The following is a 19,347-nucleotide window of genomic DNA, read 5'->3' as shown; positions in this document are numbered from 1 at the left end:
ATTCAAGATGCAGAAGTAACTCTGCAGGTTTTAGTTGTTCCCACAGTTTAGGTCAGCACGTTAAACAGCTGTGCAGTGGAACACGGGTTTGGAAGGATTTATCTTTATCTCTTCTTGCCAACACCAAATTTATACAAGGGTTTGCCACCTGGGCTCTTCCACCCTCCTAAGGAGAGGTGAGAGCATCCCTGCACACCTTTGTGTGTGTGTTCCCAGCTCCAGGAATGATCACTGCCCATAACTCAGAGCAGCCAACAAATAAACTCAAATTATTCCATGGACTGGGAGGTAACAGAGACTCAGCTCAGAGAGAGTGACAAGCTTCCCTCACCATTTTCCCCTGCCTTTTTAACTTGCCAAGCCCTTCACAGGATGCCATTTGCTGTAGGACTGATCACAACCACCTAAACATCACCAAGAATTTCACTGAAGAAATTAATAAAACCACCACAGGCAACCCCTCTTTACCAAGCTGTATAAATTTTTCCTCTCCCAGGAACACTTCTGCCTTCTCTGTTCTGCTGGGTTTCCTCTCCTTGCTGTATTTTCTCACCCCTGGGATGCCTTGTGTTATTTCACATCCACCCGAGATGTTTTTGGGGAGCAGCTTTCCAAAACCGCTGCTGTCAGTTCTGTGTCTCTCCTCTGCAAATCCCCCCCGCCATTCCTGGGTGCTGGGAACCCCCAAATGTCCGAGGCCAGCCTCACCTGCAGCCGAAGGTGGTCTGCAGCAGGGTGGTGATGCCCACACAGAAGAAGATGGTCCCGATGAGCTGGCTGGTGGCCCACTGGTCGAAGCCCACGCACATGGCATCGGCCAGCAGGAAGGGCACGGCGATGGTCCCGCTGAAACACGTCAGGTAGTGCTGGGGGCACAGGGGGGGTTAGTGCTGCAAGCCACCCATCCCTTCCATCAGCACCAGCTGATTCCTTTCTGCGCCATCAGCAGCTTCTCCTTCTGCTGCTGAGCCCCCAGCAGAGCTCCCCCTGCCCTGAGCTTCCCTCTCAGTGTTTTTCTCGTGATCCTGATGTTGGGGGGGGGTTTCTGATTTTTGTGATTTCTGGGGGATCCACAGGGTCCTGAAGCAGCTCCACAGCTGCTCTCCTTAGGAGGCATGCAGGGAAGTGTGCTGAGAGCAGCCTCCAGCCCAGAAATAACTCCACTCCCACTGGCTCACATCCCCTGGCTCACACACAAAGGAGCTCCCAAGGACTCCTTAATTCCTCCTCAACCCAAGCACACCAAAGGAAAAACAAACGAACAAATTTTCACCATCCTCCACACACAAGTAAAAACAGAATTCCTACAGAACTGCCTGTCCTTCAGGAAAAGGCAGAAATAAAAAAGGATGTTTTGGAATGTGTTTGTTTGGAGATCTCAAGGTCCTTTACAGGGATGACCAAATTCTCAGCATTCCTGTGGGACAGATGTTATTACCACTGGAGAAGGGAAGGAGATGGAACTGGAGCTGCTCTGCTGCCCACTGTAGCCCCACTCCCTGCAGGAAGCACCTGCTCGTGCTCCAAAGGCAAGCCAGGTGCAGGCTGATGCTCTCAGAACTGAAATAACTGCAGTAGCAGCTTTATTATTCCATATTTCAGGTCTAAACACTTCTCTCTCCCCATCTCTAACTCCAGAGATGCCCACTGTCCCTTGTGAAGGCCACCACTGAGCCTTTGCTCACTCACTGACCAACAGCAGCTTGTAATTCTAAATATTTGAGTGACTCTCACAAATTCAGGAGCTGAAAACTGAAATCATTCTCAGAGTAATGCTCTGAGCGTGATCAGCTTCAGAAGAAACCTCCTAACCCCTCCCTCAAAATCACTGTCAGAGCAATGATCTGAGTGTGATCAGCTTTAGAAGAAACCTCCTAAAACCTCCCTCAAAATCATTCTCAGGGCAGTGCTCTGAGCGGGATCAGCTTCAGAAGAAACCTCCTAAAACCTCCCTCAAAATCATTCTCAGGGCAATGCTCTGAGCGTGATCAGCTTCAGAAGAAACCTCCTAAAATCTCCCTCAAAATCATTTTCAGAGCAATGATCTGAGTGTGATCAGCTTTAGAAGAAACCTCCTAAAACCTCCCTCAAAATCATTCTCAGGGCAGTGCTCTGAGCGTGATCAGCTTCAGAAGAAACCTCCTAACACCTTCCTCAAACAGGTGAGAGTGGAGAAGGATAAAACTCACACACAATGAAGTGCACAGAAAATCCTCAACAAACTTTGAGAGCTACAGAAGGAAAAACTGTCTCTGCTTGGGGATGTACCTGCAAGCCCAGAAAGATGCAGAGGTACCAGGGAGGAACATCTTCAATGGTGTAAATCATGTCAGTCCTCTGGGCATCCAAACTGCCACTGCTGTCCAGGGTCTCTGCCAGGGAGCTCTGCAGGAACAAGGGGCACCAGCAGGTTAGTGCTGCACAGAATAAAGTGAATTTAACTGCCAGGCAGCTCCCAGGCACTCCAAGGCTGCTTCAGCAACGCTCATTTGTGACAATTTCAAAGCCTGCCACATCCTGCTCCTGAATTTGCAGCCAACACGTTCCCTCCTGAACACTCCCTGTTTATTTATTTATAATTGCTGATTTATGACAGAACTGATCTGGCACAGCCAGAAGGTGCCCCAAAATGGATTCATCATGACAAGGTTGTTAAAAAAAACCCACCAAACCCCAAAACCACAAAAACAAACAGAAAAAGAAAATAGGGAGGAATTGGAACTAAGAAGAAGAGCTCTGTCCTTGCATCAGAGACCAAAATCACTGGCAAAAATAAATCCTCATTATGATAATTGCTTCCCTGCTTTGCTCTTATCCAATTTCATCTTGGTTAACCACTTTTAGCCAAAGAATTTAAAATTTTCCTTCTTCCCCCTCATTTTTGCAGTCAGGAAAAATTCTAATTATTACACCCAAATTAATCCCCAACCAAATTCTATCAGCCAAGCAGAATTCCTGCAGGAATTTCAATTCCCCCAGGAATTTAGGCAAGGCCACGCTCTGCCCTACCATGTGCCAATGGACAACTGACCACAGACACATCAACACCCTTGCAGATTTCCCAGTGAAACAAGGGCCAGCTCTGCCTTTTCTCTGTCACAAATAAGTGAAATCCTTTTCCTCTGGTTTGGAAACTCCCGGGAACAAACCCACAATGCTCCAGAGCCCCAGCACAACAACAGAAGCAGGAGGAAGTATCAGGTTTTGTAATTTCAGACCAAGCAGCTGAAAAATGACCTTACACAACAGCTGCTCTGCCCCTAATCCAGCCCCAGACACTCGGAGCCCACGTGAAGCTGCCTCACACAGAGCCTGGGAGCTCTGCCAGACTCGTGACTGCCCCAAATGATCTCCACTCCTCCAAAAAAAACCCCAACACATCCACGGATTGTGCTGAGGTGATCTCCACTTGGTGCCACCTGCAAGGCCAGCAAGCCAAACCGAGCCTGGCACTCCCCTCCCTCCTCAGCCTTGTGCTGGGAAAGCAAATCCATGGGGATAATTCACATCCAGAGAGTGCAGGGGGGCACAGGGCTGCAGGAAGGTTGAGGGTACTGCAGCAGAAATGCAGAATGCAGGAACTCTCATGTGAGAGAACTCTCTAAAGCACCTTGAGCAGTGCTCTCCCCAGGCCTGCAGCACCAGTGACAGCTTCTCAGTGACTGAAAAAGGAGCAAATTCTCTCCAATTCTCTAAAAAAAAAAAAAAAAAAAAAAAAACGTAAAAAAAAAAAAATCAGGAATTTGAACCGTGGAATGGTTGAGGTTGGGAAAGCTCTTTCAGATCCTCAGGTCTGACCACCAGCACAGCAGCACCACCATGGGCATCACCAAACACATCTCCAAGTGACACAGCCACACATTTTTGGAACACCATGGGGATGGGGACTCCATGACTGCCCCTTCCAATCCCTGACCACCCTTTCCACAGAAAAATTCCTCCTGATGTCTAACCTGACCCTTCCTTGGCTGGGCTGCAAGGACCTGTGCCAGCCCTGCCATGGGCAGAGACACATTCCTTTCATGTGCTGAACAATTCCCACACACTTAGGAACTGAATCTTTCATTTTCTGTCCTATGGGGCAGTTTTGGATATATTATTAAACAATATCCTACAAATTTAAAGTAGCAAAGGAAGCCAGAACAGTGAACTGTTCTGTTGCCATGAGGGAAGGAACTGATGGCTTAGCTGACTGAGGGTTTTATTTTGGATGAGGTTGTGAGTTGAGGGCGCTTTTTTTTTGAGATTTCTGGAGAAAACAACAATGAAAACAACAATCCCACTGTCCCAGGCTGCTCCATCCATCCAGGCTGGCCTTGGGCACCTCCAGGGATCCAGGGGCAGCCAGAGCTGCTCTGGGCACCCTGTGCCAGGGCTCCCCACCCTGTTCCTTCACTGGAGCCACAGCAAAGCTTTAACTCGGGGAGATCTGCTTCCTCTGAAGTACAAGGTCTCTTTTAGGTGAATTATTCTCCATCACCCGCAGCTCTGACCCCATGGATCAGCTGAGAGAGAGGGAAGCACACGTTTGGGAAAAGCAGGAACACTTTGGTGCCTAGAGATGGCTTATCTCATTGCACAATTCCACCCAAACACCTGTGGCTCAAGGCTTTGATCAGATTGTGCCTCTCCACTCCAGCCCTAGCCATCAAAGACTTTCACAGGTAACAAAACCCTGTCCATGAAATGTGAGTGTGATGGGGATGGCGGTGAGACACCTGGGCAGACTGAGCTGGGAGTGCACCAGGCCCAGGCTCCGCTCAAACCCAGCACCGACACACCTCTGGCTGCTCAGGGGATGTTTTAAATCTGAAATTCAGGAGTGAAAGCATTAACTGCATCCCTTGGAGTCATCCTTACCCCAAGAGAAACTATGGCCTTGAAGGAAGGAGCATCATGATGCCCCTGCCTGGAATCAGAAGTTTTGTTCCTGTTTCAATCAGGACATTTGAAAAACCTGGGTCAGGCTGAGGCTTTTCAGAGACAAAAAAAGCCAGTCTGACTGAACATCTCAGAAGTTCAGATTTACCATAACCCACATCCTTATTTTAAACAAAAGCTCAGATTCACACCACCTCAGCTTGCAGGATCATCACTGAACAGGCCTAGGGAATGAAATGGAGAAAAAAGCTGGAAAAATCCCAACCAAGGGCATGAACTACTTCCACCATTTCCTGAGTCATGCCCCAAGTGCTGCAACCGAAGTGTGTGACCAGCAGTCACAAGGGCAGAACTGCCTGGGGTGATGGGAATGTGCAAATCAGCAGCTCTGGGACAGGAAACCTCCCAGTCAGGGGAGCAAAAGCAGGAGCTGGGAGAGCAAGAATGAGCTCTGGGCTAGCAGGGGAGCCCCACAGACCTTCTCTGCTATGCCATTCTCCGTGGTGTAGATGGCCATGAGCTCCGTGTCCTCTGTGTCCTGATCAGTGCTGGACGTGGCTCCACCATTTATCACAACCTTAAAAACGGAACAAAACCAGAAAGAGATGTAGTTTTTAAATCATCATTTCCTCTGCCATCACACCTCGTATGTCAGTTTTCTCTCTGGGCACTTGACATCTGGCTCTGACATTTAGAAAACGTGAGGAGCATGGCAAGGCATCATTTCTGTAACAGCAGGGCTAGGGACAGACATCACATAGAGCTCCCTAAAAACACCCCAGAGAGCTCCCTAAAAACATCTCACAGAGCTCCCTAAAAACATCTCACAGAGCTCCCTAAAAACACCCCACAGAGCTCCCTAAAAACACCCCAGAGAGCTCCCTAAAAACACCCCAGAGAGCTCCCTAAAAACATCTCACAGAGCTCCCTAAAAACACCCCACAGAGTTCCCTAAAACCACCCCACAGAGCTCCCTAAAAACACCCCACAGAGCTCCCTAAAAACACCCCACAGAGCTCCCTAAAACCACCCCACAGAGCTCCCTAAAAACACCCCAGAGAGCTCCCTAAAAACATCTCACAGAGCTCCCTAAAAACATCTCACAGAGCTCCCTAAAAACACCCCAGAGAGCTCCCTAAAAACACCCCAGAGAGCTCCCTAAAAACATCTCACAGAGCTCCCTAAAAACACCCCAGAGAGCTCCCTAAAAACACCCCACAGAGCTCCCTAAAAACATCTCACAGAGCTCCCTAAAAACACCCCACAGCTCCCTAAAGACATCCCACACAGCACCTGTAGGTTTGTACACCTGGAGCATCATTCCCTGGAAGGGTTTGTACACCTGTAGGTCTGTACACCTGTAGGTCTGTACACCTGTAGGTGTTTATACACCTGAAGCATCATTCCCTGGAGGTGTTTGTACATCTGTAGATCTGTACAGCTGTAGGTCTGTACACTTGTAGGTGTTTGTACACCTGTAGGTCTGTACCCCTGTAGGTCGGTACACCAGGAGGTCTGTACACCTGCAGGTTGGTACACCTGGAGGTGTTTGTACACCTGGAGATGTTTGTACAGGTTTGTACACCTGCAGGTGTGTACCCCTGTAGGTCGGTACACCTGGAGGTGTTTGTACACCTGGAGATGTTTGTACAGGTTTGTACACCTGCAGGTGTGTACCCCTGTAGGTCGGTACACCTGGAGGTGTTTGTACACCTGTAGGTCTGTACCCCTGTAGGTCGGTACACCAGGAGGTCTGTACACCTGCAGGTGTTTGTACACCTGGAGATGTTTGTACAGGTTTGTACACCTGCAGGTGTGTACCCCTGTAGGTCGGTACACCTGGAGGTGTTTGTACACCTGGAGATCTGTACCCCTGTAGGTCAGTACACCTGGAGCACCACTCCCTGCCTGCGGGGCTGGGGTCACTCACGGGCAGGGTGAAGAAGGTTGGGTGCTTGGGCTCATCCTCGTATTTGCCCTCCGTGGAGCCTCCCGCCTCCACCGCCTTGGACGTGGTGTTCTTGCCAATCCCCATGGGCTCCAGCACGTCCAGCACCTGCATGCAGCACCCAGGAGGTGCCTCTGGGCCAGGCCAAGAGCGAAGGATGGCTCCTTATTGCAGCAGCAGCAGCTCCAGGAGTCACACAGGAGCTCAGTAATCCAGCTGGGATGTCAGCGGGGCGTTCCCATCAACGGCTCCTAGGAGGGAAGGGAGAAATTGGGGTTTTTTGGGGGAAATAAGTCAGTCTCATAATCTGGAGGTCCTGAGTTCGTTCCTCACATGGGCACCATCATATGTTGATTCTCGGCTTCTTTCCTTCTGTTAAAGTTGGGATTGAAGGCACTTGAGGTTATAGCTCACATTCAGACTTAGATGTTTTTTATTTCGTATCCATATTACAAGTCCTGAGTTCTACAGCATTCTACTAACAAGTTACAAAACAGTTAACTGCCTTTCTATACAAGGCCTTTTAAGGCTAAAATATTCAATTAAGAAATGACATTTAAATTATTTTTACTTTTAACCCAATAACTGATCACTCAAAGTCTGCAATGTGGACTTTTCTGTCCAATTACAAATTACCACCCAAACTTAGGAAGAGGAAGGTGAAGAAGGACCTGCCTCTGCCCTAAAATCTCCATCCTGCTCTATATACAGTACTATATTCTAAAGCTCTAAACTTAAGCTTTCCACTCTGATATTACACACCTCTAATCAAACTCCACACCCGCAATCTCAGTGTTACCAATCAAATTTGGAAGTTTTCTCCACAGCCTCAGGTCAAGTGCAGTGCTCTCCTGGGGGTCAGTGCTTGTCAGCACAGAAAGTCTCAAACTCCCAGCATCCAGGACTCTATCAGGAAGGGAGAGTATTTTAATATTTTTTGATCCCTAAAACACATGTGCACAAGCCCCAGAGCCTGGGCTCCCTTTCATGCTCGTGACTCACCAACTCTCATCATTCCTCCCTGATAATTACTAGTCAGGGTGTTTGAAATTCTCCCATATTGGGAATACTCTGATTATTCTCCCATCCTTCTCCTGTGTTTTTCAATCATTAATAGCACATTGACACCTGAGGTTTGTTCCAATCTCATAGATTTCCACAGAACTTTTTGGGAACAAACTCCAGGCACAGAGCAGTGCAGAACAGCTGAATGTCCAGCACAAAGGAGGCTTGGGCTCCTCCAAGGAGGGTGAATTTCCAGAGCTGCTCCAGGGTTACCTCTATTACTGAGTCCTTTCTTTGAAACTAATGTACTTTGAAATAAAAAGCATCAACTTACTTGGAAATAAAAAGGATCTGGGAAGCTCAGACTGGATGGACAGCGAGGCACACCTGCCTTTCAGGCAGAAACAGTCCCTTCTGCTGGACATCCTAACCCAAAACTGTCCCGAAATTCTCAGCTGTATGAAGAACATCCCAAGTGATCTGCCTGATGCTGAAGGAACTGTTTGAGGATAAACTCTGCATTTTAATGAGTTTCACTTCTCTTCTGGCACAGGAACTGGAAAGGTCAGACACCTCAGTGGCTCACTCCAGTACATTTTTCCCACATTTGCTCCTTAAATCAGACCAGCCAGTCCATTGTCCTCCCACATTTTCCATTTCCAAGACAAAAGAACACGAATGAACATATTTGAACCTAAACTCCCCACAGGACAGCACAGAAAACCCAAGTTTTGCAACCTGTGGTTACTGAGCTTTAAACAGAGAACACAGCTGCCTACACCTACAGGTGAAACCAGGTCAGGTACAGGTGAAAGTACAGGACAGAACCTGCAGAATGGCCTCTTGAAAGCCACAAAAAGTGGAATTTTCTGCAGCAGGACCCACTCACACTGGTGTTACTTCAAAAGCAAGTTAAAGATGGGTTCAGCTGAACCCTAAGGTGGAAACACAGCTCATGGGCACTCACAACCACAGGTCTGGATTGGAAATGAAGAAGCAGAACTTGGGTTTTTCCCAAAGTCTCCCCTCCAGATGCTGCTCAGGAAATGCCAGCAGCTCCTGTCTACTGTAACTGCAATAATAACTGAACTTGAGAAAGACTCTTCTGCTGAGGGCAATTCAGGACTGTACTAATATATGAATACTAATATTTTAGAACCTCTTAATAGCTGTTAATTGCCCATTTGCTGGAAAATTCTGGTTCCTTGAGGTGAAAGACATATTAAAACTTTCAAAGCAATGTAGGTATCTCCTGAAAAGTTCCATAAAAAAGACAATTTGGGCACTGAGATCCTCTGAAGCATTAATTAAACCAGTATGGCATGGAAGGCAGTGCCTGCAAATCAGAGTTAAGATTTGTTTACAAGAGTAAATATTAAGGTAGCATAATTATTTCTCACTTGAAGACTGAAGGAGAAGACTGGTTTGAATACTCATTGCTCTGGAAAAAAACTGTCATTCCCATTTTCACAATAACCACAAAGTGCAGCTCAGGGCAGAGAGGAAAGGTAACTGGTTAACAGGTACTGGTTAAAGGTTTGGGGCACTGGGCTGGGATTTTTGGAGGGGTTTTTTGTTCGCTTTCCCTGTAGAGAAATGAGATTTTTTTTTTCTTTTTTATTTTCCTAGAACACAAGAACACAGAGAAAAGAATCTGCCTTCCTCTGTCATTGCAGATGTATTTTATTCTCCAAGAAAATCAGAGATGGAGACGGGTGAGGTTTAGTCTGGCAGCTTTATCCTCTGGGACTGGGAAGGGGAAGGGCAGCAGGACACCTCCCTCAGCCAGGGCCAATAAATCTGAGCCAGGGGAGCTGCCAGGCACAGGATCTGCTCTAAGGTGCTCTGGCAGCCTCAGCTGCTCAGCTGGCACTAAGCAGCATCTCCAGAGAGGAGAGACCAGGCTCTGTCATGCTGCACACCAGCAGGGCTGCTGTCTTCTCCAGGCCTGGAGCACTCCCTGGGAATCCCAGCAGGACAGCAGCAAAGCTTGCCTTGGATCCGTGGAATTGCTGACAGCTGACACACCAGAGCCGAAATAACAATTCCCAAACAGGCAACTCCCAATTCACAGGCCAAAACCCCCTCATTGCTGCTTTTCCTAAAGAGAGGGAGGGTTTGTGTCAGGGGCTTGGTCCAAGAAAAACCAGGAGAAGGAATTTCCCAGCTCTTCTTGCTTCTACCCAGCAATTACCATTGCACTTAATGGCACAGATGATCATCAGAGGTTCCTGGAATGCTTTCATTCTGCAATCAGGAGTGTCAAAGAGGAGAAGATAAACTCTGCTGCTGCCTAAAGCTACCTGGGAGAGATCACTCCTTATCAGCCCCCATGTCCTACCACATGACCCAGGCATTTTTACAGCCCTCCAGAGCAAACCCAGCTCCTCAGGAGCTGAAAAGTCCTGGAAAAAAGAGATAAAACAGAAGAGATAAAACCCATTCAGCATCGGACAGGTGCACCCAGTACAACCCATTATCTGCAGGCTGGGATCCAATGAGAGTGCAACCTCTGTCAGGACTCACCTTCCCACATGAACTACCTCCAGTGCACACGTGTGTTTAACACAGGAGGCCAAGAGAGGCCAGGGCTTTACAGTGCTGGAGATAAGATTAGGATTTACACAAAGGGCAGGGGAGAGCCCAGGTGCAAGTTCAGGAGGAAAAGCCTCCTGGCCACTCTGCACCTCCAACACCTGCCTTTTCTCCAGCAAAAGGTTCCTCCAGCCTCGGAGCCACCAGCAGAGGACAGGAAGAGGTGGCAGTGCTTGGTCTGACACAACATCGCCTTCTCTCTGGGTGCTTCCAGGACCACCCACCACACCTTCCCTTTTGCCAAGGTCACTGCTATTTCTTTTAAACTAATCAAGATGTGTTTCAAAGCTCATGGAAAAAAGGTAAAACCCAGAGATAGGGAGATCTATGATGCAAGACTGTGTTTAAATGTTCTTTCTCTCCCAGCAAGTCTCTGCTCTGGAACCTCCACCACAAATAAAAACATCCACTGGAGCACAAAGGCTTTCCTGCAGGAAAATCTGCCCCTGCAAAGCTTCCACTTCCCGAGGTACCCAAGTGGCTGTGAGTCAGTAAAAAACCCTTTCACAGCTCATCTCTTAAGTAGATCCAAGGGTTAACCTGGGCAGGACAGAAGGTGCAGACAGACATAAAGAGCTGATTGTCACGGCAGGGAAAACTGGCCACCGACCCCCTGAGGAGCAGGCAGTGGGAGCCAGACACCTCCCCTGCATGCAGTGCTTCCTTTAAAAGCACTGCATATAGCTTTTGGCTGAAGCAACCAAAAATACTCCCTGGGTCAGATTTGCTGCTGTGGCAGCTCCTCCCTACGCTGCTGAAGGGCCTTCAACATCAATATTTGAATCCAGAGCCTGGCAAAGCAAAGACTGGGGAAAACAAAGCCCACCTGACCTCCAGGTTTTGACACTCCTGGGCAATTGGCAAGTTCTTGGGGCTCTTCTCTCAGTTTGGGCTGATTTGGGTTTTTTTTTAAACTCCTCTTGCTGGTGCTGTTGCCTGGCAGCACCAGGACTGGGCATGGCCATGCTCAGGACATGGCAACGCTGTTGTAAAGCTCATTTGCAATGAGCAGACCTAGAGATTAACCCTCTGGAGGAAGCTCAGGCTCCCCCATGACTTGCAGCCCTGAAAATGAGTTTTTCCAAAGTGAAAGGACCTCCTGTGTAGCCCTTATTTGCCAAACTCAAACCAAAAACGTTCTAAAACCAGGAAGGCTGAATTCCAGCTGGATCCTAAATTTCTCCCAGCTGAGCTGAGCCCACCACCCAGTGACAACCAAAATAGTTTAGACTTTCCCTGTCCCTTCAGACAATCCCTGCCCTGGTCCCCAGCCAGTCCCTGTGGGCCTGGCCTCCCCACCCTGTGGAGAATCAGGGACTGGCCTGAATTTGGTGGCCCTGCCCCGCTGCACAAGGGAATATTCCTAAAGGAAGCACAACAAGTGTGGTGATAAAGGCAGCTGGGGAGGGGACAGCCCACGCCTGGGTTTGTCCCATGTCACACCTCCCCAGGGAGTGGTGGCACAGCCAACCAGAACCTTTCTGGCTGTCACAGATGCCTGAAGAGCCAAAAAAACTCCGGCTGTTGCACCCACTGAGGGGATTAGAATCAAATTAAGGTCACTGCTTAATTACCATCATCAATTTATTATTTTAATTAGCTGTCAGGCTCGTGTGAACAGACCAACTTTCTCCTGCAAGCAGAGATGATGCTCAGCCAGAAGCCATCCCACTTGAGGTGCCTCTGGAATTTCACCACCTCCCTGGCACTTCCAAGTGTTTGGCACCTCTGGAGCTCGGGCACATGATGTGTTTTAACACAATCAAGGCATCCTCTAGGTCTGAGATTGTATTTTTGGCAGCAGACAGGCAGCAGAGAGGTGGAAAGGGACGTGGACTCCCTGCATGCTGTTTTCTTGTTCCATGTACCAAGTCTGAGCAGAAGATAAAACCAGTTTTAACCCCACCTGCTCAGGCTGGGGAGCTCCCTGCGGGAAGGACACACCAGAGGCTGAGGCTAAAGCAAATTTTCAGTTCCTGCAGTGTCACAGCTGTGAAGAACTGAAGCCAGCAACAAAAGCACTGGATTTACTTGGTTTGGGGTAAAAAAAGTGCATTTAGGCCAAGCAGGTGATCCTGCTCGGCAGGACAAGTCAGAGAGAAACCAAACTGCGGGACAGAGGTGCCACAGGCCAGGCAGGGCTCCAAAGGGAGACACGGAGAGGGGACAGGCAGAGAGAGGGGACAGGCAGAGAGGAGAGAGGGGACAGGCAGACACAGAGAGGGGGCAGGCAGACACAGAGAGGGGGCAGGGGACGGGCAGACAGAGAGGGGGACAGGCACACATGCAAAGGGGGCAGGCAGAGAGGAGAGAGGGGACAGGCAGACACTGAGAAGGGACAGGCAGACACTGAGAAGGGACAGGCAGACACAGCCTGGGGTTGGCACCGAGTACCCAGGGAGCTGCAGAAGGCACAGGACGGATGCCAAGAGATCAGGGGAGCTGTGGCAGGAATTCCTTGCCCAGAACCCTTCACCAAAGTGAGCAGGGAGTGCTCCAGCAGGGCAGACAACGAGGAACGCTGGGGAGGCTCCAATCAGACAGAGTTTGCTTATAGAGCACAGCTGTGCCTGGCCAGACACATGATTCCACACCAAAGCAAGGCAATTCCCAGTTAATTATGGAACAGCAGCTTTCTCCAGATCGCCACTGGCTCTAGCTACACCCTCACAAAACCTCTGTACATTTTGTGCCATTAAAACCCCAAATCTCATATTTTTATTGTCTGCTGTGCTCCAGGCACTGGATTTATCCGTGTTCTCACTTTTCTGCTGTTTTTAATTCCAGAAGAACTTTACAACACTGTTCCCCTTTTCCCTCTCCAGCCTGCACAGCTGTCCACACTTATCTCACAGCTCAAATAAACAAACATCAGAGTTATTTGTTTCTGAGAACCTGTTAGAAACAGAACAGCACATCACCAAGGGGTTTTCAAATATGAAGGACCAAATTACAAGCCACCAAAAGAGCACTGAAAAGTTCTCTTCAAAAGAGAATTTTGCTACTCAGAGGTGTCCAAAGGGTGCTGGATGTTTTCCTAGGAAAAAGGTTCTCCCCAGTTAAAAACATTCCACAAACCTCTCATCACCCAGGTTAAAAAAGCCCTGTAAGCACTTAAAGGATGCAATCAAAGTCCTGTCTGCAGAACCACGAGTCCAACTGCCCCAGCTGCTCCATCCCAGATCTGAGCCTGGATATGGCACCTGTGAGGTCCCACCCACTGTCCACACATGCACGAGCGCCTCAAAGGCATTTCTTCTGCCTTCCAGGGCATTTTCACCATCTCACAGATGTGAAGAACGTGCTCAGAACCCACACTTAATTTTCTTTTGCTACTTGTAAAAGCCGCCCTCCTGCTTCAGTCCTGGAGGGAGTTTTTTCTCGGGGAGTTTGGAGCAGCCTCTCTGGTCCCAGGAAACTCGTGATTTGTCTTTAGCAGGGGCCTCTCCAGCTCCTTCCCATCAACTGAAGCTGCACTGAAATGCCACTACATCCTGAACGCTCCAGAGATTCCTCCTCCACTGAACCACATCCACAACAAGAAAAGCAGACTCCAAATTTAACCCAACACCACACAGTCCATCTTTACCTGCAGCAGAGACAAATAAAATGCTGCTACATACCCGAACTTCCTCACATCTGAGCTCTAAAAAGCTCAATTTAGGTTTTAAGAAGAGCTGATGGGCACTTTAAGAAGCTTCTCTCTTCACTTCAAAATAGCTCTCCAAAGCACAAACATATTCTTTCTGTGGAGGCACTAATGAATTTTTAAGTAGTTGGTATTTTGACTGCCATCCAGAACGGTGCTTTAATAACTGACCAACGTTATTAGGGCAAGTCTACACAAAGCTAAGCAGGAAAGTTATGCCGAGCTCAAACCTTCCATGTATTTAAAGCACATTAGCGAAATCTCATTAGCTTCCTGTGTGAATGAGCTCGTTGAGAAGGGGACTTAAATCCAGCTGAATGAGGAGTTTAACACAGGATCTCAGAGCTTTCAAAAACCACAAGTTTGGTTAAGTCAAGTTATTAACTGCGAGCTTAGTTAGGCTGGGATTCTAAACCAGAATAGCTGAAATGTGTTTCCAGCATCAGTCACCCTGCAGGGTGTTTGATCAGAACACTGCTGGCCAAGCAGTTCCCACTCATCTTTCGCCCCATTACTCCCATTTTCTTGTCCCAAAAGGCAGCAGTTTTGCCCAAATTCTGCGCAGTGCATTTGCCACCCTCCAGGAGACCCCACCAGTGGACAGGGATGCGAGATTAAATTCCAAAGAAGTGCAAGCAGAAGGTGGGAAATGACAATGTACAGCTCGTTATCTGTACCGGCAGAGCTCTCCAGACTCAGGGTAAATAAAAATTCAATTCTGTCTCACGGCTCCTTCAGTCTGCCCTGGAGCTCAGCACACCTGGCACAGTGCATGGCACACAGCAATTTGATTTATAATGCTATGGAGTCCTGGGGAGAATTAATAATTTGGGCATTCCAATAGCTCGCTGGTATTATGGATATTAATACCCAGCTCGTTAAGCTCCTTCATGGCCCTCAAAGCAACCTGAGCTCACACTGGGTCCTTTCTCAGCCTGCTTTGTACTTGGACTTGGCACTTTGATGAAAGCTCCCTTCTTTCCAAGACTTTAATCAAGTTAAAACAAAGGTGGAGTTAGAGACTCATCTAGGAAAAATTCCATTTATTAAGTAAATTGAGGTAATGTGCCAATTTTTTGGCTCTGGATGCGAAGCTCCTTCCCTGTGGCTCCTTTGGAGAGGGAACAGCTTGAGCCCAGTAATCAATACAAAGCCAGCAACTGATCCCACACTTGAAAAGTCTTACATCTATTTAGGCTTGTCTGGAAATAAACACTTCCATTTAGCATAACTTATTAGGACTTAGAATTAATAAACTTTCAGAAACTAACCAAGATGCTGTATCTTTGTGCTCAAGCTTTCTTAATATCTCTTTTACTACATAAATACCATATCATTTCAATATTTATCATTTTTTAAAGATAAAAGGAAAGCAAGGTTTATGGATAAACAGAAAAGAGCAAATACTTTTGAAATAGTAAATATCTTTCTGCAGTGATAGCAATTTTAAAATGAGAAATTAAGCCCTCAAACCTTTAAGATACAGAAAGTTAGTTATTAACACCTGCAAATAGACGTTTTTTAAGTTTCTTATTTCGTAATGCTGACACCAAACCAGCTGAATTTTTGCAACCGTCCCCACCGGGCTGTGAATCCCAAGGCAAACCTGCACCGAGCTCTCGGGGGCAGCTCCCGCAGCAGCAGCAGCCTGGAGGATGCAGACATTCATCCCCCAGGAGCACTTTTATACTCTTTTTGTACTCGCCCATTGTGTAACCGCTCCCAGCCTACAGTTACACAAGGGCAGGGCAGGAGGCAGCACCTGGTTACTCCCCGGTTACTCCCCCGTTACTCCACGCCTCTGCCGGGTTTACGCAAAGCAGCCCGGCCCCGGGAGCTTCAGCTCGGCCACAAAATCATGGGGGAACACCCAGCCAGAGCCCCCAAACACAGCTGGCACAAACATTTCCATGCCTGGCTGCAGCAGCTGCAGTCAGGATGGAGCTTTTACCTGAGTGTTTTTTCACGAGCCTCCCTCGTGCAAATGTTTTTATCAGCAAACGGACAAATTTTCGAGAGGTCCCAGATGTCAAAGCTCTTCCCTAAGACAAGGGTCAGGGATCAACAACCTCACTGGGAACTGAAACATACCAGGACTCTGCTGGGCTCCTCCACTTCCCCAGCGAAAAACGCTGAGTAACAACGATGGGCACAGGGCAAAGTGAGACGCAGGAGAAGAAGTGAAAGACTTGAAACAACAACAAAACCAACAAGAAATAAATAAAGGGTTGCCAAGCACTGCAACAGGTTGCCCAGGGAAGTGGGTGAGTCCCTGTGCCTGGAGGTGTATAAAAGCCATGGAGACGTGGCATTCAGGGCATGGTTTAGTGGGGGATGTGGCAGTGCTGGCTTAATGGTTGGACTTTATCTTCAAGGTCTTTCCCAACCTAAACAATTGTAGGATTCTAAAACTGCTTCCCATGGATCTCCTCTTCTCCTTGCCCACCTCCCCTTCTGTGGGAGCACAGCCCTGCTGTCCTTACCCTCCTGATCATCACTTTGTCATCTGTCACATCACAGCCCCTGCCTCAAGCTGCCACCGAGTTACTCATCCCCATTTCCCTTTTCAAAGGATTAACGAGACACCATCACCCTAAAACTGATCCGGAAGCCATAAGCAGAACAGACCACCCCAAGGCAGCACCCAGTGAGCAGCTCCTGCCTGGATTTACTGGCAGTGACTCCACCCCTTGCACCCAACCCAGAGCTGGCCAAGAACAGGGAGCTCCAGGGCACAAAGGTGAGCTCAGTGTACCTGAAATGCCCTTTTTGCACCCCAGTGTGTGGAGGCAGGGACAGGCTGCCAGTGCTGTCCAGCCCCCTTGGCTCCATCATCCAGCCCCTCCAGGTCCATCATCCAGCTCCCTGGTTCCATCCAGCCCCCCCAGGTCCATCCAGCTCCCTGGTTCCATCCAGCCCCCCAATTCCATCCAGCTCCCTGATTCCATCCAGCCCCCCGATTCCATCCAACCCCCTCCCCAGGCTCCATCCAGCCCCCCTCCTCCAGGCTCTATCCAGCCCCCCCCTAGGCTCCATCATTCAGCTCTCCAGTCCCATCCAGCCTCCCAGACTCCATCCAGCCCCCCATGCTCCATCATTCAGCTCCCCAGGCTCCATCCAGTCCCCCCAAGTCCATCCAGCCCCTCTGCGCTCCATCATTCAGCTCCCCAGCTCCATCCAGCCGGAATCTGCCGCACGCTGCTCCGGGCTCGGCGTGTGCTCGGTCCCACGTCAGAGCCGAGGCCTGAGCAGGGCGCGGGGTAACTGAGAGCTGACGCCTGTCCTGTGCAATGCTTCTCATTCACCCCTTGCTCAGATCCCAAGGATCTCCACTGATTCCCTTCTGCAGCGTGTGCTCACACAAACCCACGGGATGTGCCAGCCTTTAAACCCCACTGCAAAGAGATGCTGAAAAGATTCCCCCTCGGTTTGCTCCTTTTCCAATTATTAGATCCTTTCCTTTCCGCCTTCCTTCCGACTGCCAAACGTTTTCACCAACATCTTCATTTCAACGTAAAGAAATCTTAGAGCCCTTGACACAAACATCACCAAACTGTAAGACCACAAAACACCAACTGCTGTACCCAGACTGGCTGAAGATCACTAAACTATAACACTTTAAGGAAAAAAGTGTTGGAATTGTTTCAGATTCAAGGCATTTGATGTGCTCACAGGGAGCTAAAGAACTGAGTGATCAAGAGCAAGAGGAAAACTTTAGGTTTTGAAAGAAGTAAGCCATTTGCTTTTTTACTCCAATGTCCAACTGTTGTTTAATCCAACTAGTTTTTTAAATAGAGACTCAAATACTTCTTGCCCTGAATATCACAGTTCAAAGTAGAACTGAGTTCAATGCAATTAAAATTCTTAAGTATGCAATCAAAGACTTGACTATTTACCTTGCAATTAAAACTAATTGCTCCAAAATTCATCATCAGTGACTGGAGAACTTCAACATTCGAACAATTAATTTCTGATTACGCTGCATTTACACTCAATCCAAATAAACCACCTGCTAATCTGGGCACCTCCACTTCAATCCCAGCTGCCAGGGTTGATGTCGGGACAGATCCAAGGGTGGGTGGTTGGGTTACAATTCCCTGGAGTGGGCAGGGACTGGAAGCATTGTCACTGCAGGAGAATGCTAATACAAAATTCAAAATTCCAAGTGCAGCTTCCAAGTTCCAGACTGGTGTGGAAGCCAGGTAGGAATGAACAGCTGAGAGCTGTGTGGGGCTACACTTTACTGTGGGAGGGGAATCACAGCAGAGGATTTATCTCACTCTGCTTCAGCCTAGGGAGCTTGGTCGTGATGGTCCGACACAGCCACTCAACATTTTTATTTTCTGCTTAATATCTGAAATGCAAACTGGTGGAAGCATTTCTACTGCTTGGAAATGTTACTCCTAGGAGGAGTTCACTTTGATTATTACGAGAAAATCCAATTTTCTGCCTCCTTCTCAGACACTCAGTGCTCAGTCTGAGGATGAACCAACACTTCCGAGTGCTCCAGCCAAATTCTGTTTGCTCTTGGACACACATTGATAACTACTGACAGTGTTCCGAGTTGGAATATTTATTCTGAGGATTTTTCTCTGCAGTTTTGCAGCATTCAGGCAAGATAAAATCCCTCTCTAAGTCCACTATGCCCCCTGCACAGAGGTGACACACAACAGTTATGTCCCACCACACCAAAAATGACAATAATGCAACCCAGGCACTGCAAACACCTGCTAACCAAATCCCTCCTTTGAACCTTCAGTAAGAACAAGAAAAATCACCCAAAAGGAAGAGTGATGCAGTCAACAGTGCTCAGGGAGAGGCACAGCTTCCCTGCAAGAACATCCTGTTTCATCTGGAGGGTGAGCTGGAGGAGGCCTTCTTTCTGACAGCTCAATGAGTCCCCTCACTACATTTCTGTAGCCACCTCCTAATTTAAGGATTCTTCCTCCCAAAGCCACAGCAAATAGGTGATCTTTTGCATCAGCTTATTTAATCAGCAGCCTCTCATGAACATGCTCCAAAACACAGTTAACATAATACAGCAAACCCAGAAAATAGCATCGCACACAAGCACAATAAAGAGATCCACTTCCACCCACAACTGGGAACGGCACAAAGACTCAGCTATTAAGTTTGAGCTTCCAGCGATGTTTATAAATGTACTGAATTATGAATTGGGAAAGCACTTACCAGAAGATCTGCTGTAACATGAAAACATCTACTGCTCTTCCCTAGTGCTGACTCAAATCAACACCAGAATTACTGGAAC

General features: G+C 48.2%; 1 protein-coding gene across 2 annotated transcripts in view; it reads right to left on the bottom strand.

The window, feature by feature from the left end:
• Positions 1-19,347, bottom strand: part of SLC23A2 (solute carrier family 23 member 2) — a 53,258-nt gene that overhangs the window by 23,903 nt on the left and 10,008 nt on the right. For both annotated transcript variants that reach the window (XM_054000662.1, XM_054000664.1), the window contains exons 2-5: positions 6,812-7,080; positions 5,360-5,458; positions 2,269-2,385; positions 709-866 (exon numbers count right to left, since the gene is read on the bottom strand). In XM_054000662.1, coding sequence (XP_053856637.1) covers positions 709-866; positions 2,269-2,385; positions 5,360-5,458; positions 6,812-6,943 — 506 coding nt within the window. In that variant the 5' untranslated portion in view covers positions 6,944-7,080. The remainder of the gene's footprint in view (positions 1-708; positions 867-2,268; positions 2,386-5,359; positions 5,459-6,811; positions 7,081-19,347) is intronic.

The sequence above is a fragment of the Vidua macroura genome, chromosome 28, assembly GCF_024509145.1.
Source record: "Vidua macroura isolate BioBank_ID:100142 chromosome 28, ASM2450914v1, whole genome shotgun sequence".
Taxonomy (NCBI): domain Eukaryota; kingdom Metazoa; phylum Chordata; class Aves; order Passeriformes; family Viduidae; genus Vidua; species Vidua macroura.
The sequence above is the reverse complement of the archived record's forward strand: the minus strand, read 5'-3'. Positions and strand labels throughout refer to the sequence as shown.